This window comes from Calypte anna, chromosome 13, assembly GCF_003957555.1.
Source record: "Calypte anna isolate BGI_N300 chromosome 13, bCalAnn1_v1.p, whole genome shotgun sequence".
Lineage (NCBI taxonomy): Eukaryota > Metazoa > Chordata > Aves > Apodiformes > Trochilidae > Calypte > Calypte anna.
Genome location: NC_044259.1, coordinates 15310996 through 15333582, shown reverse-complemented (window position 1 = coordinate 15333582; position 22587 = coordinate 15310996). Strand labels below are relative to the sequence as shown.

General features: G+C 46.3%; 1 protein-coding gene across 3 annotated transcripts in view; it reads left to right on the top strand.

Moving 5' to 3' along the window:
- The first annotated feature begins 21564 nt into the window (after nt 1–21564).
- The window catches only part of JADE2 (jade family PHD finger 2), a 65120-nt gene continuing 64097 nt past the window's right edge, over nt 21565–22587 (top strand). Inside the window, exon 1 of one of the 3 annotated variants that reach the window (XM_030459327.1) lies at nt 21565–22255. Coding sequence is in view for 1 of the 3 variants with exons in the window: in XM_030459328.1 (XP_030315188.1) it covers nt 22480–22535 (56 nt within the window). In the remaining 2 variants the exon portion in view is untranslated. Of the gene's footprint in view, nt 22256–22479; nt 22536–22587 lie in introns of those variants that run through there. The other 2 variants (XM_030459324.1, XM_030459328.1) reach the window with 2 other exon arrangements.

Genomic DNA, 22587 nt, shown 5'->3' with positions numbered 1-22587 from the left:
CTCCAGATGCTGCAGAAGAGGACACAAGAGATGCAGTGGCAGGCATAGGCACAAAAGTCTATTCCCCTTGATTTATTTTTTTCCTCAAAGATGTTATTCTGGTGCTTAAGGACTGGCTTAAATCTTGATGCTTGCCCAGACTGAGGCTCTGGGTATATCCATCCACACAGGACTTGGGTCTCTCCTTGATTGTTGCTGATTTAAAAGCATCCACGACCTCTCCTAGTGACTCTAACAGCACATTTTACCAGTTTTGAGTTTGCCACTTCACATTAATGAACACTAATTGGCCATTAATTAATCAATATCACACTTAAATTATCATTTGTACAGCAATATACTCAAATTAGTGAGAGTTAAGCTCAGAAGAATGACACAGAAGTCTTGAATTCACCCTTGCAGTGTCTCCAGCCTCTGAAAAATGCAGCAATAGGTGTGACAACAATCAGAGGTATTGTGCAAAAGATGGGGTTGTGCTGCCTAAATGTCCCTTCTCCTGTTGTTGTGGTGTGGGACAAACAGCAGGTGGAAAAGGCCAACGTGTTCCCAGGAAGGGAGGTGACATCAGAGGCTTGGACTTGTGCCTCTTGTGTGCCAGAGTGAATATTGCTGTGGTTACAGGTAAAATATCAGCTGGAAAATGTTACAGGTGGTGAAGCTGAAAGTGTCACTGGACTGGAGAAGCTGAGGCACTTAAACCCTGCTAGGATGGCTTCAATGTCCAAGTACCATTAAAAAAACCAAACCAAAACAAAACCAACAAAAACCCCCAACTTTCTAAATAGTTAATAGAAAATATTTTTAGAAAGCACAAACTGCATGGTCATCACTAGCACTTATTTCTCTTGCTGTAAATAACTGAAACTCAGAAGACTAATAAAATAATATTAAATTTAACTAAAGGGGGGGGATACTCAAATGCCCTGTTTTTAACATGTAAGAACATGCTTCAAAAAACCTGTGAGCCTCTTTACAGAGGTTATTGCTGGAGCTTGGGGCTTCTTCAGATTCTAATGTATTAGAGCCCAGAAATGCTTCTGGTTATGTATATGTGAATATATTACTGAGGTTAACAATTAAATTAAGTTTTTTTTCATGGAAGGCTGAATGTTGACAGGTCTAATTGAGAGGTTTCACTGGTTTTTAGGTGTGTTATGGTATATATTCTTTTTAATTCTTTGTGGCACTTGATTTTGACCAGTCCAAAGCAGCTCTGCCCAGTGGTCTGGGTTCTCATTCCCTTCTCCCATTTCCCAGGTAAATGGGAGCAGCTCCAGCAGGATAATGCTTCACACTGACCTTGTCCAGCAGTTTTTAACATGAATATATTAATTTCTTCAGCCCCACTGACTGCAGAAGCCCATGCTGACTGGTTGGCCAGAGTCTGCAATTAAAGGGTAGAGGCTCACAATTCATCTTAAATCTCTCTCACACATATGGCTCAATAAATACATTTGATGGCAGCTTTGATAAAGCTGCTACAGCTCCAGAGAGCTCATGAAATCAGTGTGCTCAGTCAATTTTTAACCCTCAGAAGCACCCAGCGAAAAGCATAGATCCATTTCTTGTGAAAAGAACTGAATTGGAGAAATGAAACATCTCAGCAGGAACAAATATTGTTTGACAAGGTCAGGGGTAGAAAAATACTTTTTATGGTATTTTTTTCCTGCCTGAGGCCACATCCCTTTTGCTGCCAACATAATATACAGGACAGATGATGGTAATAGCCCTGAGATGTGATTATTGACAGCTTTTCCCACTTCTTTCTTCTGTACCTCTCATCACATCCACCAGCACAGCATGGGGGGGGGGAAAAAAAAAGCCCAACACTACATGGAGTTCCTGTGCTGCCTTTTTGCTAAATTAACCTACATGGGAATGGTGATTGCCCTGGAGGAGAAAGGGGGGAGATAAGGCCTTCAAAATGCTTTTGATCCTCTGAGATCTACAGGAGTCTTGAGACTCCTCCAAATAATATTTCCACTTTTGGTAAGAGAAGGTGTCCATGGGCTCCTTCCCAGGGTCTGAGAAGAATCACTAAGGGAAGGAAACCTCCTGCAGCCCCATGGGGGAAATACTGGGGGCTCACAAGGCTGAAGACCACTCTTTCAGGGGGAGGTACAACCAGGTGGAGATGTCAGAGTCTGATTTTTTTCCTGCCTTGCTGGTTCAGGGTTGGCTGCAGAGACTTTGCCAGCTGCAGCTGCCCACAGAAAGAGTCTGTAACCAAAGAGCAAGTTCCTGAATCCAGCCAAGCTCTGCTGCACCACCTGTGCAGGGCCAGCTCTTTCTTCTCCCCTCTCCTCAAGGTTCACACATTTGTTTTGTCTACAGCTGCAGCTGCTGGATCTTGCAGGGGAGAGCCCTTAAATCCAATAGGAATAGGAGGCCACAGCTCTGCAGGAGCTGAGCACCTTTGTGCAGCAGAGAGAGGGTGAGAGCTGCTGTGGGAAGCCTGGGAGGAATTCCTTCCAAAGCTTTTTTGCAACTTTTGGGTGATGTGAAGGGGACTTAAAAAGCCAAGAGTGGTAAAATGGTCTGCAGTCTGCCCAGATCTGTCCAAATTTGAACTCACAAGTGATCTCAGAAGCCCTGCTGCTCACTTCTGAGCAAATAACCTTCACCCTGAGAAAGCTAAGTTCAACCAGTCCCCAGCTTGATGGCTCTCAGATCCCCATCTCTGTAAAGCAGGAATCCTTCCTTCCCACCCTATCAACCTGCACCAGCCTGCAAGGGAACATCAGTGCCTGTGAACTGAAGGTCTGGGAGGAATTTTTTTGAGCTTCCCGTAGTTATCTCGAGCCTTCATCTCTAAAAGGCAAAAGGCTTCTCTAGACTTTGTATTCTATCAGTGTAACACCAAATGCCCTCTTTCTGCAGGTATTTATAGCAACTTCTGCAGCTCCCATAATAACTCTTTGTGGCTCAGCACCTCGCAACATGGTGCCTTGTTATCCCCATTTCACAGATGTGGAAATAGGGCATGTGGAAATTCTGTGATTCCTGCAGGATTTCCTGTAGCCCACTGCAATGCCTTGGCTCTGACAACACCTTCATGGGAGTTTACAGCTCAAGTCATCTACTTGGTTCTTCTGCTGGTCTCCTTGCTGAAGATTTTATCTTATTAAGAGATATATTGATACAAGGAGAGTAATTTTCAGCAGTTCTGAGGATCCTCAAATGTCCCTGGGCTTGATGCAGACATCCAGCACCTCTGAAAATCAGGCTGGGATTTAAGTGATGAAACAAGGGTGTTGTGCTTGCTGGCAGAGCAGAGGATTAACAGGAGGTAGAGGGCTTGGGTAACCTTACAGCTGAGCTGGAGAAGGACCCAGGGCAGAACTGGAGTGCAGGATTCCTGGGATCAGGTGATGGAGCAAGGAGTCTCTTCTATCTGTCCCAATGAGACTATGGGATGTCCCAGCCTCTCCTGTGCCTCAGTTTCCACACCCACAGATCACACATGGGGACAGTCAAGACCCACACCAAAGTGGCTATAAAGCAAATTATTTTCCAGTAAAATTATTTCTAGCTCCCCAGACTCAATGTGCACCTGTGTGTTACCTGTTGCTGGATATGGTGCTGATTCCATCCCGAGTTATGCAAAACCTGAGGCTGGGTGGTGAAAATGGTGCAGCTGGACCCAGGTTCCACAGAGCTCAGGGTTAGCATCAGAATTGCAGAGTTTTCTTATCAAACTTTAGCCTTTTCATCCTGGCTTGCTGTTAGGGTGCCTTGCTTCAAGGTGTCATCCCCTTACTGCCCTCCCCAGTAACACCAGTTCAGGTTGCAGGCCTTTGACCCTGTGACTGGAGTAATTTGCCATAGGGGATGGATTATTTGGGTGCTTGATCAGCATGATCTTGTCCTGCAAGGTGATGTGATGGTGATGCCTTGTGCTGCCATGGGGGGTTTTAGTTCTTTGCTGCTATTTCCAAGCTTTAGGATGCTGGGTAGATGCAGTAAAGGTGACAGTGGGCACAGGGCTGGTGTTGACACAGGAATCCTCCCCCAGAGCTGATGGATATATCACTGCTGTGGGATGTTTTTTATGCATCCAGAGACATTGTCCTTCCTTTGCTGCAAAGCTTGGGCATCACCAAAGTGCCTTTTTTCCCCTGCTGTCAGGAATGACTTAATTTGGCTGGTATGAACACTGCTGGGATGAGCTGGATCAGCCCTTTGTTTGGCCCTGGTCCCATCCTTTCTGCCAAACACCCAGAGCTGACCCCTCAGCTTTGACAGTTTACCTTGTCCTGAATCACACTGTGCTTGAGATTGGGTTGAAAACTGCTATTCCCAACAAAGCTACAGCACTGGCAGTGGGGAGATGGCATTCATTAATCGTGCTCTGGGAATGTCTATTACTTCCAGGCCCAGTGTCTGGTAGTGCTCGGTGCTGAACACACGTGTAACAAACTGTTCCTGCCCCAAAAAAAGCTGCCAGAGCTTGCTCTGGAGACCTTGGCTTCAGGACGGGTACATCAAAGGTCTGCAAAGCCCACGGTGCTGATGTGTTACACAGATGCAGTCCTGGAAAATTGGTAGGTAGGAGTACAGGAGGTTTTAAGGAGGATTAAGTTTAGTGCAGTACAATAGTTCTTTCTAGCCAGGGCCTTAATGTGCTGCAGTTGGTGATGATAATTAGTTGGATTAAGTTGTACCAATATAAACAAAGTAATAACCAGACAGTTACAGTAAATGGAATAAGCAGGGCTTGTCCTGAGCCAGCTGCAGGGGCACTGTCAGGAGTTTTGGATGCATTGTGCAAAAGCCACAGGTGTTGATAGGACTGAGGGGGTGTCTGCACCCCCACACTGCTGGTTCCAGCCACCCTGAGGACATCCAGCCCCTGCTCTGGCCTTGGATGCTGAAGGGAGCTGGAGTGTTGCTGATGTCCCCCCTGGGGTCCCAAGCCCCAAATAGGGGCGTTTAACATGGGAGAGATGAAAAGGTGAAGCAGACAGGCTAGGAATAGAAAATAAGCTCACATGACAGCTTTGCTGTGTTTTAATTGCATTGGTTAATTCCAGTTTCTAATGCTCAAAGAGCAGACATCAAATGGGCTGTTAAAATTATTCGAAACCGAGCTGCAAGTCTCAACATCAGAATGCCTATTACACTTATCTGTGACCTTCTTAACATTAAAACCTCCATATTATTATTATGCATCTTCAGCTTATTATTTGGCTTCTGAACCCTGCTGCAGCTTGATTTATAGAAACTGCTTAGTCACTGGCAGCAGAGCTGTGCTGGGAGTGGGAGAGCTGCTCGCTGGTGCTTCAGCAGAAGCTCCTGCCAAGAAGCAGCCACTGCCCTTGACAGATCATTGAAAAACATGTGGAACTTCTGGAACTCTTGCAAACCAACCCAAGCACCTTCCCCATGAAGAGTTTGGGGTGGGAAAAAAATAAAATAAAAATCCCAGGGTCAATTAATACACCCCCTCCTATGGGTCAAGGTGGATTATTTTCTGCTTTGCATGAAAAGCAGTAATCTGGTTTGCTGGGAGCACTGCCCTGGATTTTGGGAGGTTGTGCACCTGGGAAGGTGGGATCCAGGCTTCAGCAGCAGCAGGGGAAGGAGATGCTGTACAGCCAGGATGGAGTGGGAGGTGCAGGGGGGGTGTGGTGCAGCATGGCCCAGGCATGGGGGCACCAAAAAAAGCACTTTGCAAATTAAATATAAGGAGAGAGTGCCTGCTGGTTAATCACATTAATAATCCTGATGGTTTCTGTGACCACACTCCCAGGAGCAAATGCTCTGAGCAGGAGCTGCAGGACAGGCCCTTACAAGAAGGGTGGTTTTTTTCCTGGGTTTTACATGCACCAGGACACAGTAAATGCTAATAACTTACAACTGTCTGAACAAACCATTTACAAACCTGTTTCTTTTGGTTATTTGCTGAGCAATGACAATGTGAAGCTCTTCTAAAGCATACACAAAAATCACAGACCTCAGCCTTGTGCCATGTATGCCTTGGATAGGGAGGGAGTGATGCTTTGTCCTTCACCTCTTCAGACAAACTGTGCTATTCCCAGGTCTGTGCAGCTGCAGCCCAGAGCTGCAATAGAAGAAGCTTTAAAAATAGGTATTGAATACTTCCATCCTATTTCTTTGGTGGGTAGTTTCAAGAATCAGCTAATGAAGTGGGCCTGTTTCCAATATGCTGATATCCTGGAGACTTAAATGGGATAGTTCAAAGAATACATGTTGATTAAGTAGCTTGATCTTTAATTTTATCCATACTGGAGGAAGTCATCATCAGGTATTTTCAAGGAGCTAACTGAAGAAAAACAATGGGTCCGTTTGGCAGAGTCCAGTGGATGAAAAGCATTGAGTCCAAAGCTGATGAAAATAGTTGAAAATAAGATTAATTCTTCTCTCCTCATTCAATGCCTTTATTATTCTTGACATTATTTTTTTATTGCCTTAGCACCTGTAAGATGTTGCTGGTGTGTGAGGTCTGTAATGATGTTTCACTGCTGTGAAGGCACCAGATAACTAGTATTAATTCTTAGGTCTTCTGTGATTACAAATATTTATAATACAGCCAGAAATGGGCTGGCATTGATAGAATGGTGTAAAATCAGAGAAAGGGAGAGAATTAAAAAGCAGGTACTGAGGAATTATATACCCAGAAAGCAATGTTTTATGTATTTGCTGGAAATCAGAAGTGCCACGTGATGATTTGTTGGTGTTAGAGTTATTCTATGGGATTGCTGCTGCCACAGCAGTCTGCTGCTACCTTTCTCCTCTCCAAATAATTCCTCTTCTTACAGAGACAATGCCTGAGTCAATATTTGCAGGAACTTTGCAACTTAACTTGGCCTCGGACCATATCTGACACTTCTTGGTCTTTAAAATAACAGGGCTGTAAGCAGAGTGATGTGGTGGATGGATCTGAGTTGGGATGAGGCTCTGGAGGTGGTGTGGTGTAGGTGTTGGTGTCAGAGCAGGTTGAAGGAGTGAGGTTCCACCTCCCTGAAAGCCTCTCTGCCCTGTTTTGTCTTTGCCAGCTCATTTGGATGTCTGAGTACTGCCCTCCAGAGCAAAGAGCCCATTCTTGGAGACCTGACTTGGTTCTCTCTCTTTGCAGGGACACCTGAGGACCATATTTAAGTAGAGACATTAAGGATTAGCCTGACAACAACCTATTGACTCAGGGCATTTGAGGACATAAGCTCAATAAATTTGCATTTTACTGAGCACCATATTGGCCAAATTCCTTTTGCTAAAAGGTTGCTTCACTTCTGAAGCAATCAGGGCCTGAAATGCAGCAAAATGGAGAATGTATTAAAAAAAAAAAAAAAAGAGAGCTGGCTTGACAGCCCCTTCCCGGTCTGTATCCAGTCCTCAACTCTTCTCTGCTTTCAGTCCAAGAGTAAAGTCATATTTATTTACTTGGCTCTGCTATGTTAATGAAAAAGCCACTTAAAACAAATAGAAGGAAGGACATTTGCAACCAATTACGGGATTGCTGATCAGTCAAATTGCACTGGAAATTACACGTTGAAGTTCAGCCCAGGCAGCTGATCAATTACCTGGTAGCTTGGCACCAGCTCACTATCAACTTAATAAATCAATGTAATTTCAGTGGCTATGCCAGGACGTATTTATATGTGTAGTCAATATGACATCAGTATTATATAGTGAAGGTTAAAACTAATTACCCAAATCCCTGCTTGCTTATCTGCTCTATGAGCCTAACGATGCTTGGGCAGGCAGGCTGGAATTTGGCTACTTATTCTTTAAATATACCCCTGGGCATCATTTAAAATCATATTTTTAAAGCCTTTTGTTTTTTTTTTCCTTGCCAACCACAAGGGAAGTTAGCACTCTAGTGTATAATTCAGGGTTGACCAAATTGCCAACTTGCTATCTGCATCCAGGGGAGGACTTGCTGGGTGCTCTGGCTCCTGGAGAAGGTTGTAGGAAATAGGTGGTAGGCACACATCTTGGCTGGTTTTCACACAGCTTCCTCTTCTTAATTAGCTCTGACATTTTAGCTGTCATCAGATGGGTTTGGTTTAGAAGCAAAGGCTGAGAGCACCCAGTTTTGCTGAAAATCAAGTTTGCTTTAAGTATAGAGAAGGTTTGTGATGGGTTGGAGCAGAGAAATACTGGAGCTTCTGGAATGGATGGTGGTCACCTGCTCCCATATCCCCAGTGTTGGTGCTCTGTGCTCTCTTATTTCACTCTTGTCCAATTAATCTGGTCTCTCCTGGCCCTCCTGTTGTGTCCCTGTCCAGGGAATTTGCTGCCATTGGTACATGTTGATATTTTGGGAGCACATCCAGAGAACTGAGCCACAGTTGTGCTCTGTGCTTTGCAAAACCAGGGGGAAAAAATGGCAATCCCTACCCTGAGGGTTTTCTGTTCTGCAGGAACTAATAACCATGGGGATTCAGCATACAAAAATAAATAATATAGATAAATATATATATATAAGGCAAGGACACTTGTTTAGTAGTGTAATTTGAGAGAGGTAGGGGGTAAGGAAAGGAGGAAAGCAAGTTCACCAGTTGCCCAGACATAGGTAAGGAAGGTTTTCTTGGCAGAAGTGGGTTGTAAGGATGGTTTGGAAGGAGGAGAAAAGGAGTGGCTGTTCAGATTTTATCGGGGAGGTTTTCCCAGGCTTAAAAAGCAAGTTGGGGAGAAAGGGAGGCTACAACTAGAGAAGGAGCTGAGGAGGGGTTAGAGAGGCTGAGCTCTAGGGGATGGAGGTTGTTGGTTCAGCGAGGTAAGAGGAGATGGGGAAAGGTAACAGGAATAAAGAGGAGAAGGCAAGAAGCTTGTAAATTATGTATATGAAGGACCAGTACAACTGTGGAGGAAGCTGGTGTGGTGTTGAGGGCAGCTGCTGAAACTGAAGGTTGTGCTGATATGTGTGTGGGGGTGAGGTGTGCTTGGAGGGGTGTATTTAAAATAAAAAAATATTATTCTTTATTTTTATGTCATTGCTGAATCTGGTGACCTCCCCAGTGATAGAAAATGCAGGTGAGCATGGGTGGTAACCTGGCTGTTCAGTCAGCTTGGTTCTTCATCAGCTGACATTGCTGTCACACAGACAAGGTTTCTTTTCCTCTTTCCAGAAGTTAATAGCAGAAAAATACTCTGAGAAAATTTTGCCTTGTGTTAGTTTATCCTCTCTAACTCTGGCCAACACTCAGATAAAAGAAATGGCAGTGGTCTGTGGAAAAAAAGAAAAATAATAATAATAATAATAATAAAAAAAAAAAAAAAAAAAAAAAAAAGAGAGAGAGAGAAAAGAGTTTTCTGCTGATGTTTTTCCAAACCACCAGAGCAGTTTATTCATTTCTGAGAAAAGACACAATCAAGTAACATTTCCCTTAATGTCAGAAAGCAGAATAATGCCTGGATGAGTCTTTCAAAGGAGATATTTTTATATTTGTACTGCCAAATGTGGAAGATGGTCAGCTTGTTCTTTCTCCTACCCCAAATATTTACATGTAGCAATGCTAAGAAGTAAATTTGTTTTCCTTCCTTCATTTGCTTGATTGGGAAAAAAAAATATTTTCCTATTGATTTCTTGGAGTATAAAAATGGGATGTTGAAGAGTTGAATATGGGGGTATATCTGTATATAGAACCAGACTTGGAGAGAATCATATCTCAGTGTGGTGTGATGACAAGAAGGTGTGAAACCCTGGACCCAGACACATCAGGAGCAGTATTTCCTTTCTTAGATAGGAATAATTCATTCTCTTTCAAGAGCAAACACTCATTTCTTCAGAATACTTGACTTGTGATCTTTGTCAAGCTGGAAACCATCTTACTGTTTGTGACCACACCACCAGCAATTGCATTTCTGTCTGGAGAAACCTTCAGCCCAACTTGGCCTCTGAGTTTGCTTGTGTTTCCTCAAGGAGCTCCCCAGCTGTGGATGGGGTGGGACAGCAAGGGGCAGCAAGGGGCAGCACTGCTGGTGTCCCTCAGCTGGGGAGGAGCTCCAGGAGGTGACATTTGGGATCATGTCTGGGGTGGTGTGGTGTGAAGGGACAGATGCCTGCTGGGGTGGGAGTGGAGCTGTAATCTCCAGACCTCTCCTGACAGCTCTCACCCAGGTGGCCATGCAGCCAGGAGCATCCCAGGGCTTTGCAGAACTTCTGAGTACATATCTGCTGGAGGTGGAGGGATGATGATGATGATGATGGTGAAGTGATGCAGTCTCAGGCTCCTGATGCTCTAACATATCAAACCAACCTGCAGGTCTGCAGGCAGACTGTCTGCTGGGAAATGTGGCCCAAAGGAGCCCTGCAGCTGGTCAACCATCCAAGGATGGGCATCTCCAGCAGCCTTGGATTCTCAGACTCCTCACCCTGCTCTCCCAGCCCTGACAGTGCATTTGCATAAGCAGCAAGTGGGGTGAGTAATTCCTGCCTCAGCAGACATCAAATGCTGCAAGTATTTCTTGCGGTAAAGCTGTTGCTGCTCTGGGCAGGGAGGATGCACTTTACTCCGAAAGCAAAGGATGAAAGCCTCTGTGGCAACGGCTGGGCTTTGAAAGCCACTGAGCCCAATCATCTGCACAAGCAACTGTTTTATTATCAGAAGAACCGATCTCCTGAAGCTTTTGCCACCGCTGCCTGCACAGAATGGAGCCACCCATGCTGCAACCCTGCAGCCTTCTGCTCAGGCTTGCTTCAGCCATGGGTTCCTGTAAATTGTAATAAAATAGTGGATATAAGGGATTCCTCTGATTAGGCTGCTGGGTCAGGTGGGCTCAGGGTGGCACACAGTGACAGTAACCACCATTAGGTGGCCAGGCTGTTCCTAGGTGACCCGAAATGGCTGCATTTGCCCAATTCCTGAGCTCCAGGTGTGCAGTGCCACAGACCTCTGGCTGCAGGCACAGAGCTGAGTCTTAAGAACAAACCAGATTTTGCACCTTGTGTAGCTGTTTGTTTGTAGATAAAATCACCACTTCAGAGCCAGATGGTGGATGCAGCTGAGGGATAGACTCTGAACCTGAGTGCTGGGTTATCCCTGACCTCGGCCCCTTCTATCATTGGAGCAAAATTTTGTGTGCTTCTGTTTTCTTACTTGGAGATAAGGATGCTACTGGTCCATGGATTCAAAATGTTAATAAGGAGATATATTATGCTTATAATTATTATTTTATAACGTGCAGAAGCTGGCAGTGCTGCTGCTGAACTTCCTTAAGGAGTGTGTGCATTTGCAAAAGGGAAGAAGAAACCATCCAGGAGGATTTTCTCTGATATATAAGCTGAGGAAACAGGTTATCTGTGAAGCAGCTGACAGTTTTTATTTACTGTGATAATCTGCATCTTGCTCTCAATTTCCCATCAAGACAAAATGCAGGCATTTGGTTAAAATGGTAACTTAATGCTCCAGAGGTTTAATTACAGCTACTCCATAATCAGAATCAACACGAGCGCAGTCTGCAGCTCTCAACTTCAACAAGCAATGCAGCTCCCCACAAAGCAGTCAATAAAAGGAAGATATATTGCATGTGCTCAGATTTTGTGGTCCTTCCCATCACTGAATTTGCAAACCCACTATTGCAGGCAGTTTTCTTTCAAGCCTGAGGTTCTCCCTTAGTTGTTATCAAACTCCATAGCTCCTTGTTTGGGTTTTTAACTTTGTGTGTAATACCTATAGCTGTGGCACTGAATTAAGGGAGTTCAAAGTGCTGGAATCTATGCTTCCAATTTTTTTTTCCCTGTATCAACAGAAAGCAGTGGTCTGAAGTAGCAGTGATTATTGAAGCTTTGTAAGGGACAAAGTTTCTTTGGTTGGGAAAAGTGTCAAGAAGGCAGTGATGTTTCCTGGACTGTGGCTGATGTGGGCCCTGGCACTGGTCTCTGGGGTGAATGATGGAGGGATGCTCCTCCCTTGCAGCTCCTGGTGCTTTTCTTCTTCAGAATGCAAAGATCAGATGTAGGGCCAGGGTCTTGCTTGGTAATGTTTCCAAGTAAACATTTCTTTTTTTTCCATTGTGTGTTCTGAACCAGGTCACCTGGCCATGCCAGCTGCTGTTTATCCCCGTGAAAATTACCCGTGTTCCCTGCTTTACTCATTCTTTGGCAAATCTTTACTTTTGCTACACTTTCTGCTCTCTTTAAGCAAGGGTTAATTCTTCTCATCATCACCAGCTCCTATAAAAAGCAGCACATTTTGTATCCTGCCCTTACTGACTTGTGGAAATGAGAGATACCCTATTAACAAGCCTTGTCCAAACAAAGCGCTGATCTGGTTAGTGCCAGCACTTTCCATCCAGCTCTAGTATTTGTTTTTCCATGTTCTTAATCTTAGAAATTGAATTGAGTCTGATAAAAGTGACTTCCTGAATCTTGCATAACAGTTTGTGTCTGTTCAGGATGGAAGACAAACAAACCTGACCTTGAACTCGGGAAGTTTCCTCCCAGCAGGTAGGAGCTTCCAAAAAGGTTGCACTGAGATTGAAAATGCCAGAGGGGGCTCCTGGTTTCCTCACTGCCCTGGGACAGCAGAGAGGTTTCCCTGGCAGACACCCTCCTTCCCTACTCCCCCCTCTCCCCTCCCAAAAAAAAAAAAAAAAAAAAAAGCTTTGGAAAATTCTTTTGCTCCTCTGGGGATCAGAGAATCCCCGGAAAGAGCTGCAGCAGGAAGACAGCAGCGTGTTCTTGCTCCAAAAAGCAGGCAGAGGAGAAATCCTGTCCATATCTGGCATAGTTTAGCCTCCGGGGATTAATTAAAGGCTTTTTCAGCCTTTTTCTTTCAAACCTCACAACATTCATCTCCACCTCACTGAATAGGGAAAAGGGAGAGGCATTTTCTCTGGTAAATCACCAGCCTGTTTCAATTTTCAGTTTTACATTGCAGTAATATTTTTTCCTAAGGGAATACCACAGGAAGGGCAAACTTTGGCTTCTTACCACTGGAGCATTACGTCATTAATCCGAGTGAAACAAATATTCTCCACATTTAGCAATCCCCCTCCCTTTCCTTGGTGCTTCTCTCCCCTCCTCCCTGCCCAGGAGTAAAGCAGGAGAAGGTGTTGGCAGAGGTGACGGGACCATGTGTGGTGATGCTACAGGAGTATGGAAATGTCCTGCATCCTCACAGCTCCTGGAAGTGCCCAGGATGGAGCCTGGGGCCAGCAAGGATCCTCTCTTCTGCAACTCATGCTGGTGGTGATGGATGCAGTGGGGTGGGATAGAGCCACCCAGGGCTCCATGTGAAACACTTGCAGTCTTTCCCACAGGTTTCCCAGAAACACAGGGATCTTGGGAGAGTCTGGGGTCAGGGCAGTGCCCTGAAGGGACACCCCATCCCCTGGCTCAGCCCACCCCAAATGCCCGAGTGATGCCCTGTCCATCAGCCCCACAGCCCCTCCGGCTGTCCCTGCCTGCAGCCTTTGTTTCCTGACCCCATTCCCTATTCCAGTTTGGATTTCAGCTGCTTAGGCTTGATTATTTTAAACCCCCTCTAGCTGATTATCGGCAGCCCAGCCAGGCCTGATACAAAGCTTCCTGGGGGATCCCTGGCAGCACTGCAGAAGGATAATTTGCCTCTTCTTGCTGCTCCTGGTCAGCGAGGGAGGGACAGTAGAAGATACAGGGGGCAGGCAGGCAGCATCATAAATCAGAAGTTTTGCAGCCCATGGGTGAACCTTGAAGCCGTGTGTGCATGGAGAGGTGCCCACCACCCCCAGGAATCTCGGGGAAAGCCACCAAGGCACACGGTGACCTCCTTGGAGAATGCTGCTGGAAGCAGAGCAGAGCGGGGCCAGCGGGGCCGAGCAGGGTGAGCAGAGAGGTATCCAAGCCAGGCAGCCAGGAAAAGCTCTTGCTTTTAGGTTTTCTATTGTTATCCTAAAGCTATCCACCTCCTCCTCCCCCCCAGCAGGATGAAGAAGCCTCCAGCTGGCCTAGGAGGCTTATCAGCTCTGTCTGGCTGGGTGTTAACAGTCTATTTGCATAAGTACCTGTCCCTGTCATATGCCACTTGCCTTTGTGACTCACTGCATGTGTTTATTGTCCCTCCAGCAGCCAGGCTTGTGGCTTGCTGCTCCCCAGGGTATCCCAGGGCAGATGCCACCACCCCAGGCACCACGATGCCATCTCCTCCAGGGTGCACACCCTCCCTGACTCACCTGCTCATTCTGCCCTCTGGGGCCAGCTTGGAAATAGAGCTTGTTGGGTCCTCTTTTCTCCTGGTTATCAAACTAAAATTAAAAACAAATCCTCTCTTTCACACCTCAGCAGCTGGCCCTGCCCAGGGAGAACACAGCTTCCCCTGGGGCCACCCTCCCAGCTGGGATGGCAGGGGATGGGTGATGCATTTGGGTGCATGGCTGTGTGGATGGTTGTCTCCTCCCTGCTCTCAGGTGAGACCCTCAAAGCCCTCTCTGAGCTCAGGTCTCTGCTCCAAAGGCAGAGGCAGTGTAGCCTGCCAGACCCAGCCTTCTGGATTTATCATGTTCCAGCTCTGCTCCAAGTGTTGGTCATGACCACGGAGTCACCTCCTCAGGTAGGAGCTCAGTGGTCTTGTTTCTGCTCATTAGCTCTGGAAAGTTTTTTCCATCCATAATAAGAAAGTCATTAATGTTAAACTCCTGCTGCCAGGTGCAATTGATTTGAAGATTATAGCCAAGCTAAAGAGGGGTTCTCATTGCATATACAACGTGTTAAAGTCCTGGCATGCAGGAATTGTTGCCTCAGTGGTTGTCTGTCACCCCTGGAGCTCACTGGAGAATGGCTCGGGTGGATGTGGCAGTGCCAGGTGAGAGGTTTCCTAAGGGCAAAGGTAAATTCAAATAACTCTCTCACTGATATTTTACATATGTGGTGTGCAGCCTCAAGGTCTTGTGCTTGCAGGAGGGCAATGCTTCCTCTTCAAGGACCTACCAGGGCTGGAAGATTTTCTTATTTCTCAACGTGGCTCAGAAACTTGACCTACTGGTGTGTTCTACTCCCCCTCCATGGATGATGAGCCAGTGAACCAGCTGTCCATTCAGCCAGCCAGCTACTTCTTGTGTGTAAAAGTTATTTTAGACACATATTTCTGGCATTCATCATTATCAGTCATCACCTAAAGTACTTTTGACACCATATCAGTTGAGCCATGCCAGGCTGGATGTGGCTGGGAGCAACCTGGTCTCGTGGGAGGTGACCCTGCCCATGGCAGGGGATTGGAATCTGATGAACTTTAAGGTCCCTTCCAGCCTAAACCATTCTATGAAATTTTAGAGAAGCAGAAGGTGGAGATCTTGGATCCAAGACCATGTGTTTGTGTGACTAAACATGGCTTTAGGAGCCAGCTTTCAGGCCCCCTTTTAAAAAGCTTTATTCAAGCATATTGTGCTGGCTATAATCACACCTGATGAGTTTTCCTGAAATAAATATTGTGTGAAGCAGCTCAAGAAATCTCCCAATTTGCCATCTTTATCTCCTTTCCTTAAATGCATTACCAGCTGACTGTCTGGCTACTCTTTGGTCCTTCTGACTGGTGCTGGCCCATCCCATGTCCCTTCTTCTCTCCTAGGCTAAGTGTTCTGCTTGGGAATATTGCTCAGGCTATGGAGTATCTCTGTCAGCTCCCATATGGTTAAAACCAACCCCATAAGCAGACTCTCATAATTTTATTTATGACTTTTGGATGAGATAATGGTTTTCCACTTTGAAAAGAAAGCTCTCTCCTTCAACATTTATTTTCTATAAATGCCTTGGCATTTATGTTGCAACAGGAGACTATTCAGTGACATTATCTGATAAATATCATGTTATACAGCTGCAATTTACAATGCATATATTTTTAACAGAGCTTCTAAGCTAAATTAAATGCTTCTAAAATATGGTACTTGCAGAAAACAAATGTCTGTTCTAGCAATTTTGTTTTTCAGGGTACACTATTTTTTTTTTTTTTAACCAGATACCATCTTTATCCTGTCAGGCAGTAAATTATGCACTTACACTTCCATAAACTCTCCCCTTGGGAACTTAGTCAATGAAATGGAAATGTCTTTTTCACACCCTCCAACTCCTGAGAAATACAGGGAAATAGCCAACTTGGTTATAAACTAAATGTCGAGAGGGAATCCATATAAAATGAGGATTAATACAGCCTTGATGCATGTATTGTTTAGCATATGTACCGTTCACTCAAATAGCACATTGAATTGTGACTCAGATCTTTGATGTCTATTATTATTATTATTATTATTATTATTATTATTATTATTATTATTAAATTGGGAGAGGAATTGCATGTTCTGTGGTGGGATCTGCAGGTAGACAGACACCTGCTGGCACCTGGCTGTTGAGCTCTCTGCCAAGCCAGGGCAGCTGGAGGAGGAGGAAGACTCTGCTGGCCTCCTCAGGGCAGGTTTTGAAGCTTGGTGGATCTTTCCCTGGGTGGGAATGGGCAGGACAAGGTCTTGCAATGGCAAATCCTGCTTTTGGGGTAGCCCTTCATGTGGGAGAGAAGTACTGAGGTGGCTGGACTGGATGATCCTTGTTAGGTCCCTTCCAACTGAACTCATCTACATTTTCTAAATCTACTATTTCCATCATCCATCACCCAGAACTCCAGACTTTGCCCACAGCACTGAAACATCTTCATACTGAAGCTCTGGGTGACTGGAGGAGCCACCTTAACCCATCAGCACATGGAAGACTTCAAAGCCAACAAAAAGGGAGCAAAGGATGACAGGGATGACAGTGGGCAAGTGTTGCAGGGGATCTGTGATGCCCAATGATCCATCCAAAGCAGGAGGAGTTACAACAGGTCTGCTTTCATGGGAGAAGTACTGAAGTTGTTTAGCTAACCACTGATGCTCCTTCTCTCCCCAAATCCACCCCTGAGGGCCCTATAAAAGCCCCAGTTCTTCCATCCCTGCCTGAAACGTGCCCCATTAGATGTACTTTGTATTAGAAATGAACTTAGAGAAAATGGAGAAACTGACAACCAGAAAAAGGGATCTTGAAATCCGGCAGAAAAAATTCAGTTGCAAAAGGCACAGGAACCTGAGGATCTCTGCACAAAACCACTTACAGATGCATTCCTTAAAGGTAATCCCTTCAGACAGAGAGAGGCTGCCATTTCTCTGAAAGATATTACAGCAGCTGTTGCTAGAACACAGAGATTTTTTTGAGCTATCCATCAAGGGATGGACATTTGTAATGCTCTATCCTTTTTGTTTGTTTGTTTGTTTACAGTTTATTTTGATCCCAAATTTCTATCTGCTGAAGGTAATTGGGACTGCAAACAAAATCTCACTACCCACTGATCTGCCAAATCGAATTTCCTTCTCCTGTAAGTATAGTATTTTTCCTTAGCTTCAGAGAGGAAAAGAATTATGCAGAATGAATGAGAAAGAAGAGGGATTAGTTGATATAATGACCATAGCAGCCATCTCTCCCTTGATCTCTCTGTAGTAGTTCATTCTTGAAGATAGGAGTGATTATCATTGTAATTTAGAACAGAACTGCTTCTTTTTCCCTCTACTGCATTTGCTTGCTACTCTCCAAATTAACACATTTTAATAATTAGATCCCAATTCTATATGGGATATTCAATGATCCCTACCTGGGATATGGATGCAACAAGATTTTCATCATCTTTGTGCCCTCCACCTGCAATGTCTTTGGTCCCTGGTAGAAATTCAAGTAGCCATGTAGCTATTTTGATGACTTCTGGCTACCAGAGGCCCCAGAAGAGGGGTAGCTAAGGCAGTAAATGAGCAGCCCCATGTCTCCTGCAGTGTTTTCAGAGCACCTGCCTGTCCTGTGGTGGCCCTCCAGCATCAGGACCAGGTGGGAATGGCAGCAGGAGAAGGCTGAGGAGGGAGGTGGCTGGGTTACTGGGTTCCAAGTAGGTTGTTTCTAAAGGTCTTTAAAAATACAGTGAAGTTTCATTATATTTGGGGACCACTCATACTCCCTCAGACCTGTCCTAGCCATGTGGCTGGTGCTGATGTTCTATACCAACCAAACTGGATGCCAACAAGGCAACTGGGTTTTCCTTTCCTCTCCCATGAGGTGTCTGCACTGAGATTTTCACTGGTGTCAATTCAAGGTTTCTTTTTTTAATTAAACCAGTGCCTTGGGAGATTAACTATTCTATATGCTGCTTTTTCTCCTGAAGCTGCTTTAACAGTTTTGGACTCACAGCTCGAGAGTGAGCCAATTCACCCCCAAAATCAATGGATTTGCACTTAGTCAAGGTGCAGCCCTGAGGTATCAGCAGAGGAAGCAGTAGGAAAAGCACTTGAGGGGGGGGGATACTCCTGTTTAGTGATGGGCTATAACCCTGCAAAACTCGCACAAAGCTCATAAAGGCTCCCTCCTTCACTTGAAACCATCTGTTAATTCAACTGACATTCTCATCATCAAAAGGTTGCCTTTTTTTTTTTCTTTTTTTTTCTTTCTTTTAGGTTTGCAAAAATAAGCACTGGTGAATGAAGATGAAAGGAAAATGTTGCTGGGTTCTTCCCCAGAGATCGTATTTCTTACTTGTTGCATAACTGCTTATTTTAGCATCAATCAGCCCAGCCTTCGCTGTGTAGACAATTCCATCCTTTTAGAGGATTTGTGCAGCATTATTTCTTTCAAAATGCTTTTTGTCGATGTTGGTGTTTGGTTTTTATTGTTTTATTTCTTCTCTTTGCAAACACCAGCTGACAACACCCTGTCAGAGCTCTTCAGAAGCGCTACACAAATGTCATGCTAGGTAAACGGAGTCTCATATATATCATATACATGACCTTTCCATGGAACCATCCATCAGGTGTTATCTCTGTGTACATTATATGTGTCAAATTAATGCAGGTGGACACAAGTTTTCTTTAAGTGTGCATAAATGGTAGCCAAAAACCTGTTAGGCACTTGGTTGCTGCTGCCCGGGAAAAGTCCTCAGAATGCAGAAATGCCCCAATTCTTGTTGTCAGTGCAACTTCATCTCTGCCTGTTTGTTGAAGCTGAACAAGATTTTAATTGCCTGCTCAGATGCTCCTCCTGCATTGCTGGTGCATGAGTGGGTCAGTGAGGGGCTCAGCAGTGCTGCCTTTTTCCCCCTGGTTCAGCACATGATCCTAGGCCTTAGCTCAGCACATTATTCACAAGTCTGACCACTTTGGGATTATTTTTTTTTTTTCCCAGCCATAGAAAACATGGCTCTGATATTCCTATGTGCAGTTTTCAAAGCAGGATGTGGAGCTCCTCTTCTGGACAGCAAAACAGCACTAAGGTTGCATCTGGGGATGCTTTGGAGCTGCTGTGCACAACCTGTCTGCACTGAGGAACTGGGCTGTGCACCTGGATTTCAATGTGCTTTGGCCTCCTGTAGGATTTTTTGTAAAGAAATGCTGGAGGAATGGATATGTAATGCTGTAATGCTGCAAGGGACCAGAGCGGGGATGTTGGCAGATTTCTCTGAAGACAGAATTATTAATTTCCTCGTGCCTTTTCCTACGGTGCTTTCTACTACACTGCATTAGTGCTCCAGCACCTTCATTAATCCTCCCCAAATGCCCGTTAGGAAGATGGGTCAAGGTGACACATGGATGGATTAAGGTCAGTTTTGACTAATTCAGGGCACTTCATCTGAGAAGCCTGATGTCTGCTTTTTTCAGAGCATTTAACATGATACAGCACTTCATAGGTGCAAGCACGGCACCCACTGTAGGAAGATGGATGTCAGCAATTCAGGCTAAAGGTTGGCACCCACAGCACAACCCTCAGCACCCAGAGGTTTGGTTTAATGACTTTGTTAGTGTTACAAAGCCTGTGGAGAAGGCAAGGAGGGGATCCTTTTCTTTGGGAGAAGTTTTATCTTATGAACAAAGTGGGGCCATGTCTATCTTGCACCCCTCACGTTGATCCCTGGGCAGTTTTTGGTTCTGCAGAGAAGATGAGGACCTGGACAGAATTTGTTTCCTTTTTGACTTAGAGAGCAAATCCATGGCATGCAAGTGTCATATGGAAAACAGATGGTGACAATGTCATTAAGAACTGTGCTAGAATCTGTGTGGGCAAGAAATTACCTGTCAGTTGGCACAGAATGCCTCATTTTGGACATTTCTGACATTCTGACCAGGTAACACAGTGACCTTTAATGCAGCCTGAGCACACAGGTGAGGTGGGACCCGTGGGGCAAACTCTGGCAGCTCCTGCCAAGATGCCTGTAACTGGTGTGGACTGACAGAAAGGGGCTGTGTTCGTGCATCCCATTGCTCTTGTACTTTAAAAAAAGGGCTTTTTAAACTAGGGACTTAAGTTTCCTATTCCCTGGGTTGTTGCTGAGAGTGCTCAGAGCTCTGGGGCAGCAGGTGCCCCAAGAGCAACATCTGCAGGGACTTCAGCAGCCAGAATCAGGCACTGTTTTGCTGCATGTTGTGATCTGCTTTCCTTCAATGACATCACTGATTTGGGTGGGTTTATCTAAAAAGCTGCTACAGGCCAAATTTCAAGACCTTATTTCCAGACTTGGAGTCCAAAAAATGACAGCAAGTCCCAAAATGACCAATGCTCCTCTCCTCCTCTGCTTTCATCCTTGGAAGAGCCAAAAGGACTTGGAGCATTGGGAAAATATCCAGCATGGGCTGCCAAGGCAGAAAGTTGCAGCCTAATTCATTCAACTTTGGCAAATTATAAGGAGCCAGCACAGGGATGTTCAGTGGGAAGCATCTTCCTAGCTTAGTTGTGGTGGTTCCAGCTGTGGTCTTGATGGTTTTTGACAACTGGTAACTCAGTTTTAGTGCTGACCATCCCAGTTGAAGGGAAGGTGACGGACTGGGATTTAAAGACTGTCCTTAACCTGAATTTTCATTTTATGTAGTGATGGTTTAAGGCAGTGCAAAGCAACTTCTGCGATTTGTTTTACTGAGGGGGCCTCCAAGAGTTAGCAAAGGGGCAAATTGCATGGGCTGCTCAATTATAATTATATTATTATTAATTATTATCATTATGTTTTTATGTAAGCACTGTTGGTGGTTTTAATCCTGGGGCAACAGCTGGCCATGGGCAGCCCTGAGCCACACAGCACCCATTGGCGGGGGGGGGGGACACACGACGTGCGGAGGGTGTCACTCCGCACCTCTCCGCGGAAACTCCGCAAAGTTGGGGGGGACGCCCTTCCCCCCCCACAACCCCGGAGGGGCAGGGGGAGCTTTGCTGCTGCAGCCCCGCCGCTTCTCGCCCCTCCGCGGGCGTCCAGCGCGGAACTACCGCCGCCCTCCCCGCCAATTCCCGCGCTCGCGGAACTTTACTGCGCGCAGGGCGGAGGGGTGGGGGAGAGGAGGAGAGGGGGAGAGGGAACCGCTCCGCACCGCGGCCCCCGCCCGCTCCGCAAGGGGCAAGAACCGTCTTTTTTTGACGCAGGAGAAATGGCAAATTTTAAGTACGTCATTAATATGGCGCCAAAAGGGTGTTTTTTTTTTTTTTTTTTTAAGTATAAGCTTTTTTTTATTTATTTTTTTTAAGGTTGCAGCAGCGGCCCCGTGTACGCCTGTGCACAGCACGGCGAGGGGGGGCCGGGAGGGGGGGTGGGGGGGGGGAAGAGAGAGAGAGGAGGGAAAAGAGTGTGTGTGAGTGTGTGTCTGTTTCTTGTGTGTGTCTCTTGTGTGCAGGCTGCGAGCTCCGAGCTCCAGGCTGGGGCTTAGGGCTCCGGGCAGCTCCATGGGGGGTCCCGGTGGCCGGCGGGGTGGGGGTAAAGAGCGAAACGGGGCGGGCGGCGGAGCGGTCCGGGATGGGACCGACCGACGCTGCCGGCACCTGGCCCTGGGGAAGCAAAAAAACCCACCACGCAAAGAGGGAAAGAAATTGAAGATTTGGGGCGGCGGTGGTAAAGAGGGTGGGGGGGTGGGGGGGGGGGTGGTGGAAGCGCAGCCACCATTATCCGTCCCCGCTCCGAAAGTCGCTTCCCCGCCTCCCTGCCGGAGCCGGAGCCGGAGCCCGAGCAGGCGGCGGGGCGAGGAGAGGCTGAGGAAGTGCGGGGTGGAAAAAAAAGAAAGAGAAACAGGCGGGCAGGGCTCGCCCGGCCGCCTCGGAGCGGCCATCTCGGCTGGGAACGGGGCCGCATCCATGGAGTTACCGGGCGGGAGCTCCTGAAGAAGGGCCCGGCCGGTTCGGCCCCGGCAATGACACCGGATTGAGGCGGTGAGGGGGCTCTCCCGGCGGCCGGGGACTGCGGGAGCATCCCCCGCCCCCCCTCCCCCCCCCCGCCTCCCCCCTCCCCGCCCGTAACCCGAGAGACAGCCTCAACTCTTGGAGGACACTCTCCTGGCAAAGGTAAAAGGCTCGGCGGGCGGGAACGGGCTTATTTTGCAGCGGATGGTTATTTTGCAGCTTCCACTGCTTTGCTTTTTATTTATTTATTTATCTGTCTATTTATTTATTTATTATTTCTTTTTCCCTCTTCCTTCCCCCCCCCACCCCCCCATCCCCGGCTGCGAGGCGGGGGATGTGCAGCATTTCCAAGGGGGGGGTAGTGTTGGTGGGGGGGTGGATTGCGCATGTTGGTCACTCTTGTTTTAAAGTGTAGGAGGGGAGGCAGCGGGGGATGTAAACAAGAACTTTTAAAAGGGTCGGCTCGCACCTTTATGCTATTTTTTTTTTTTTTT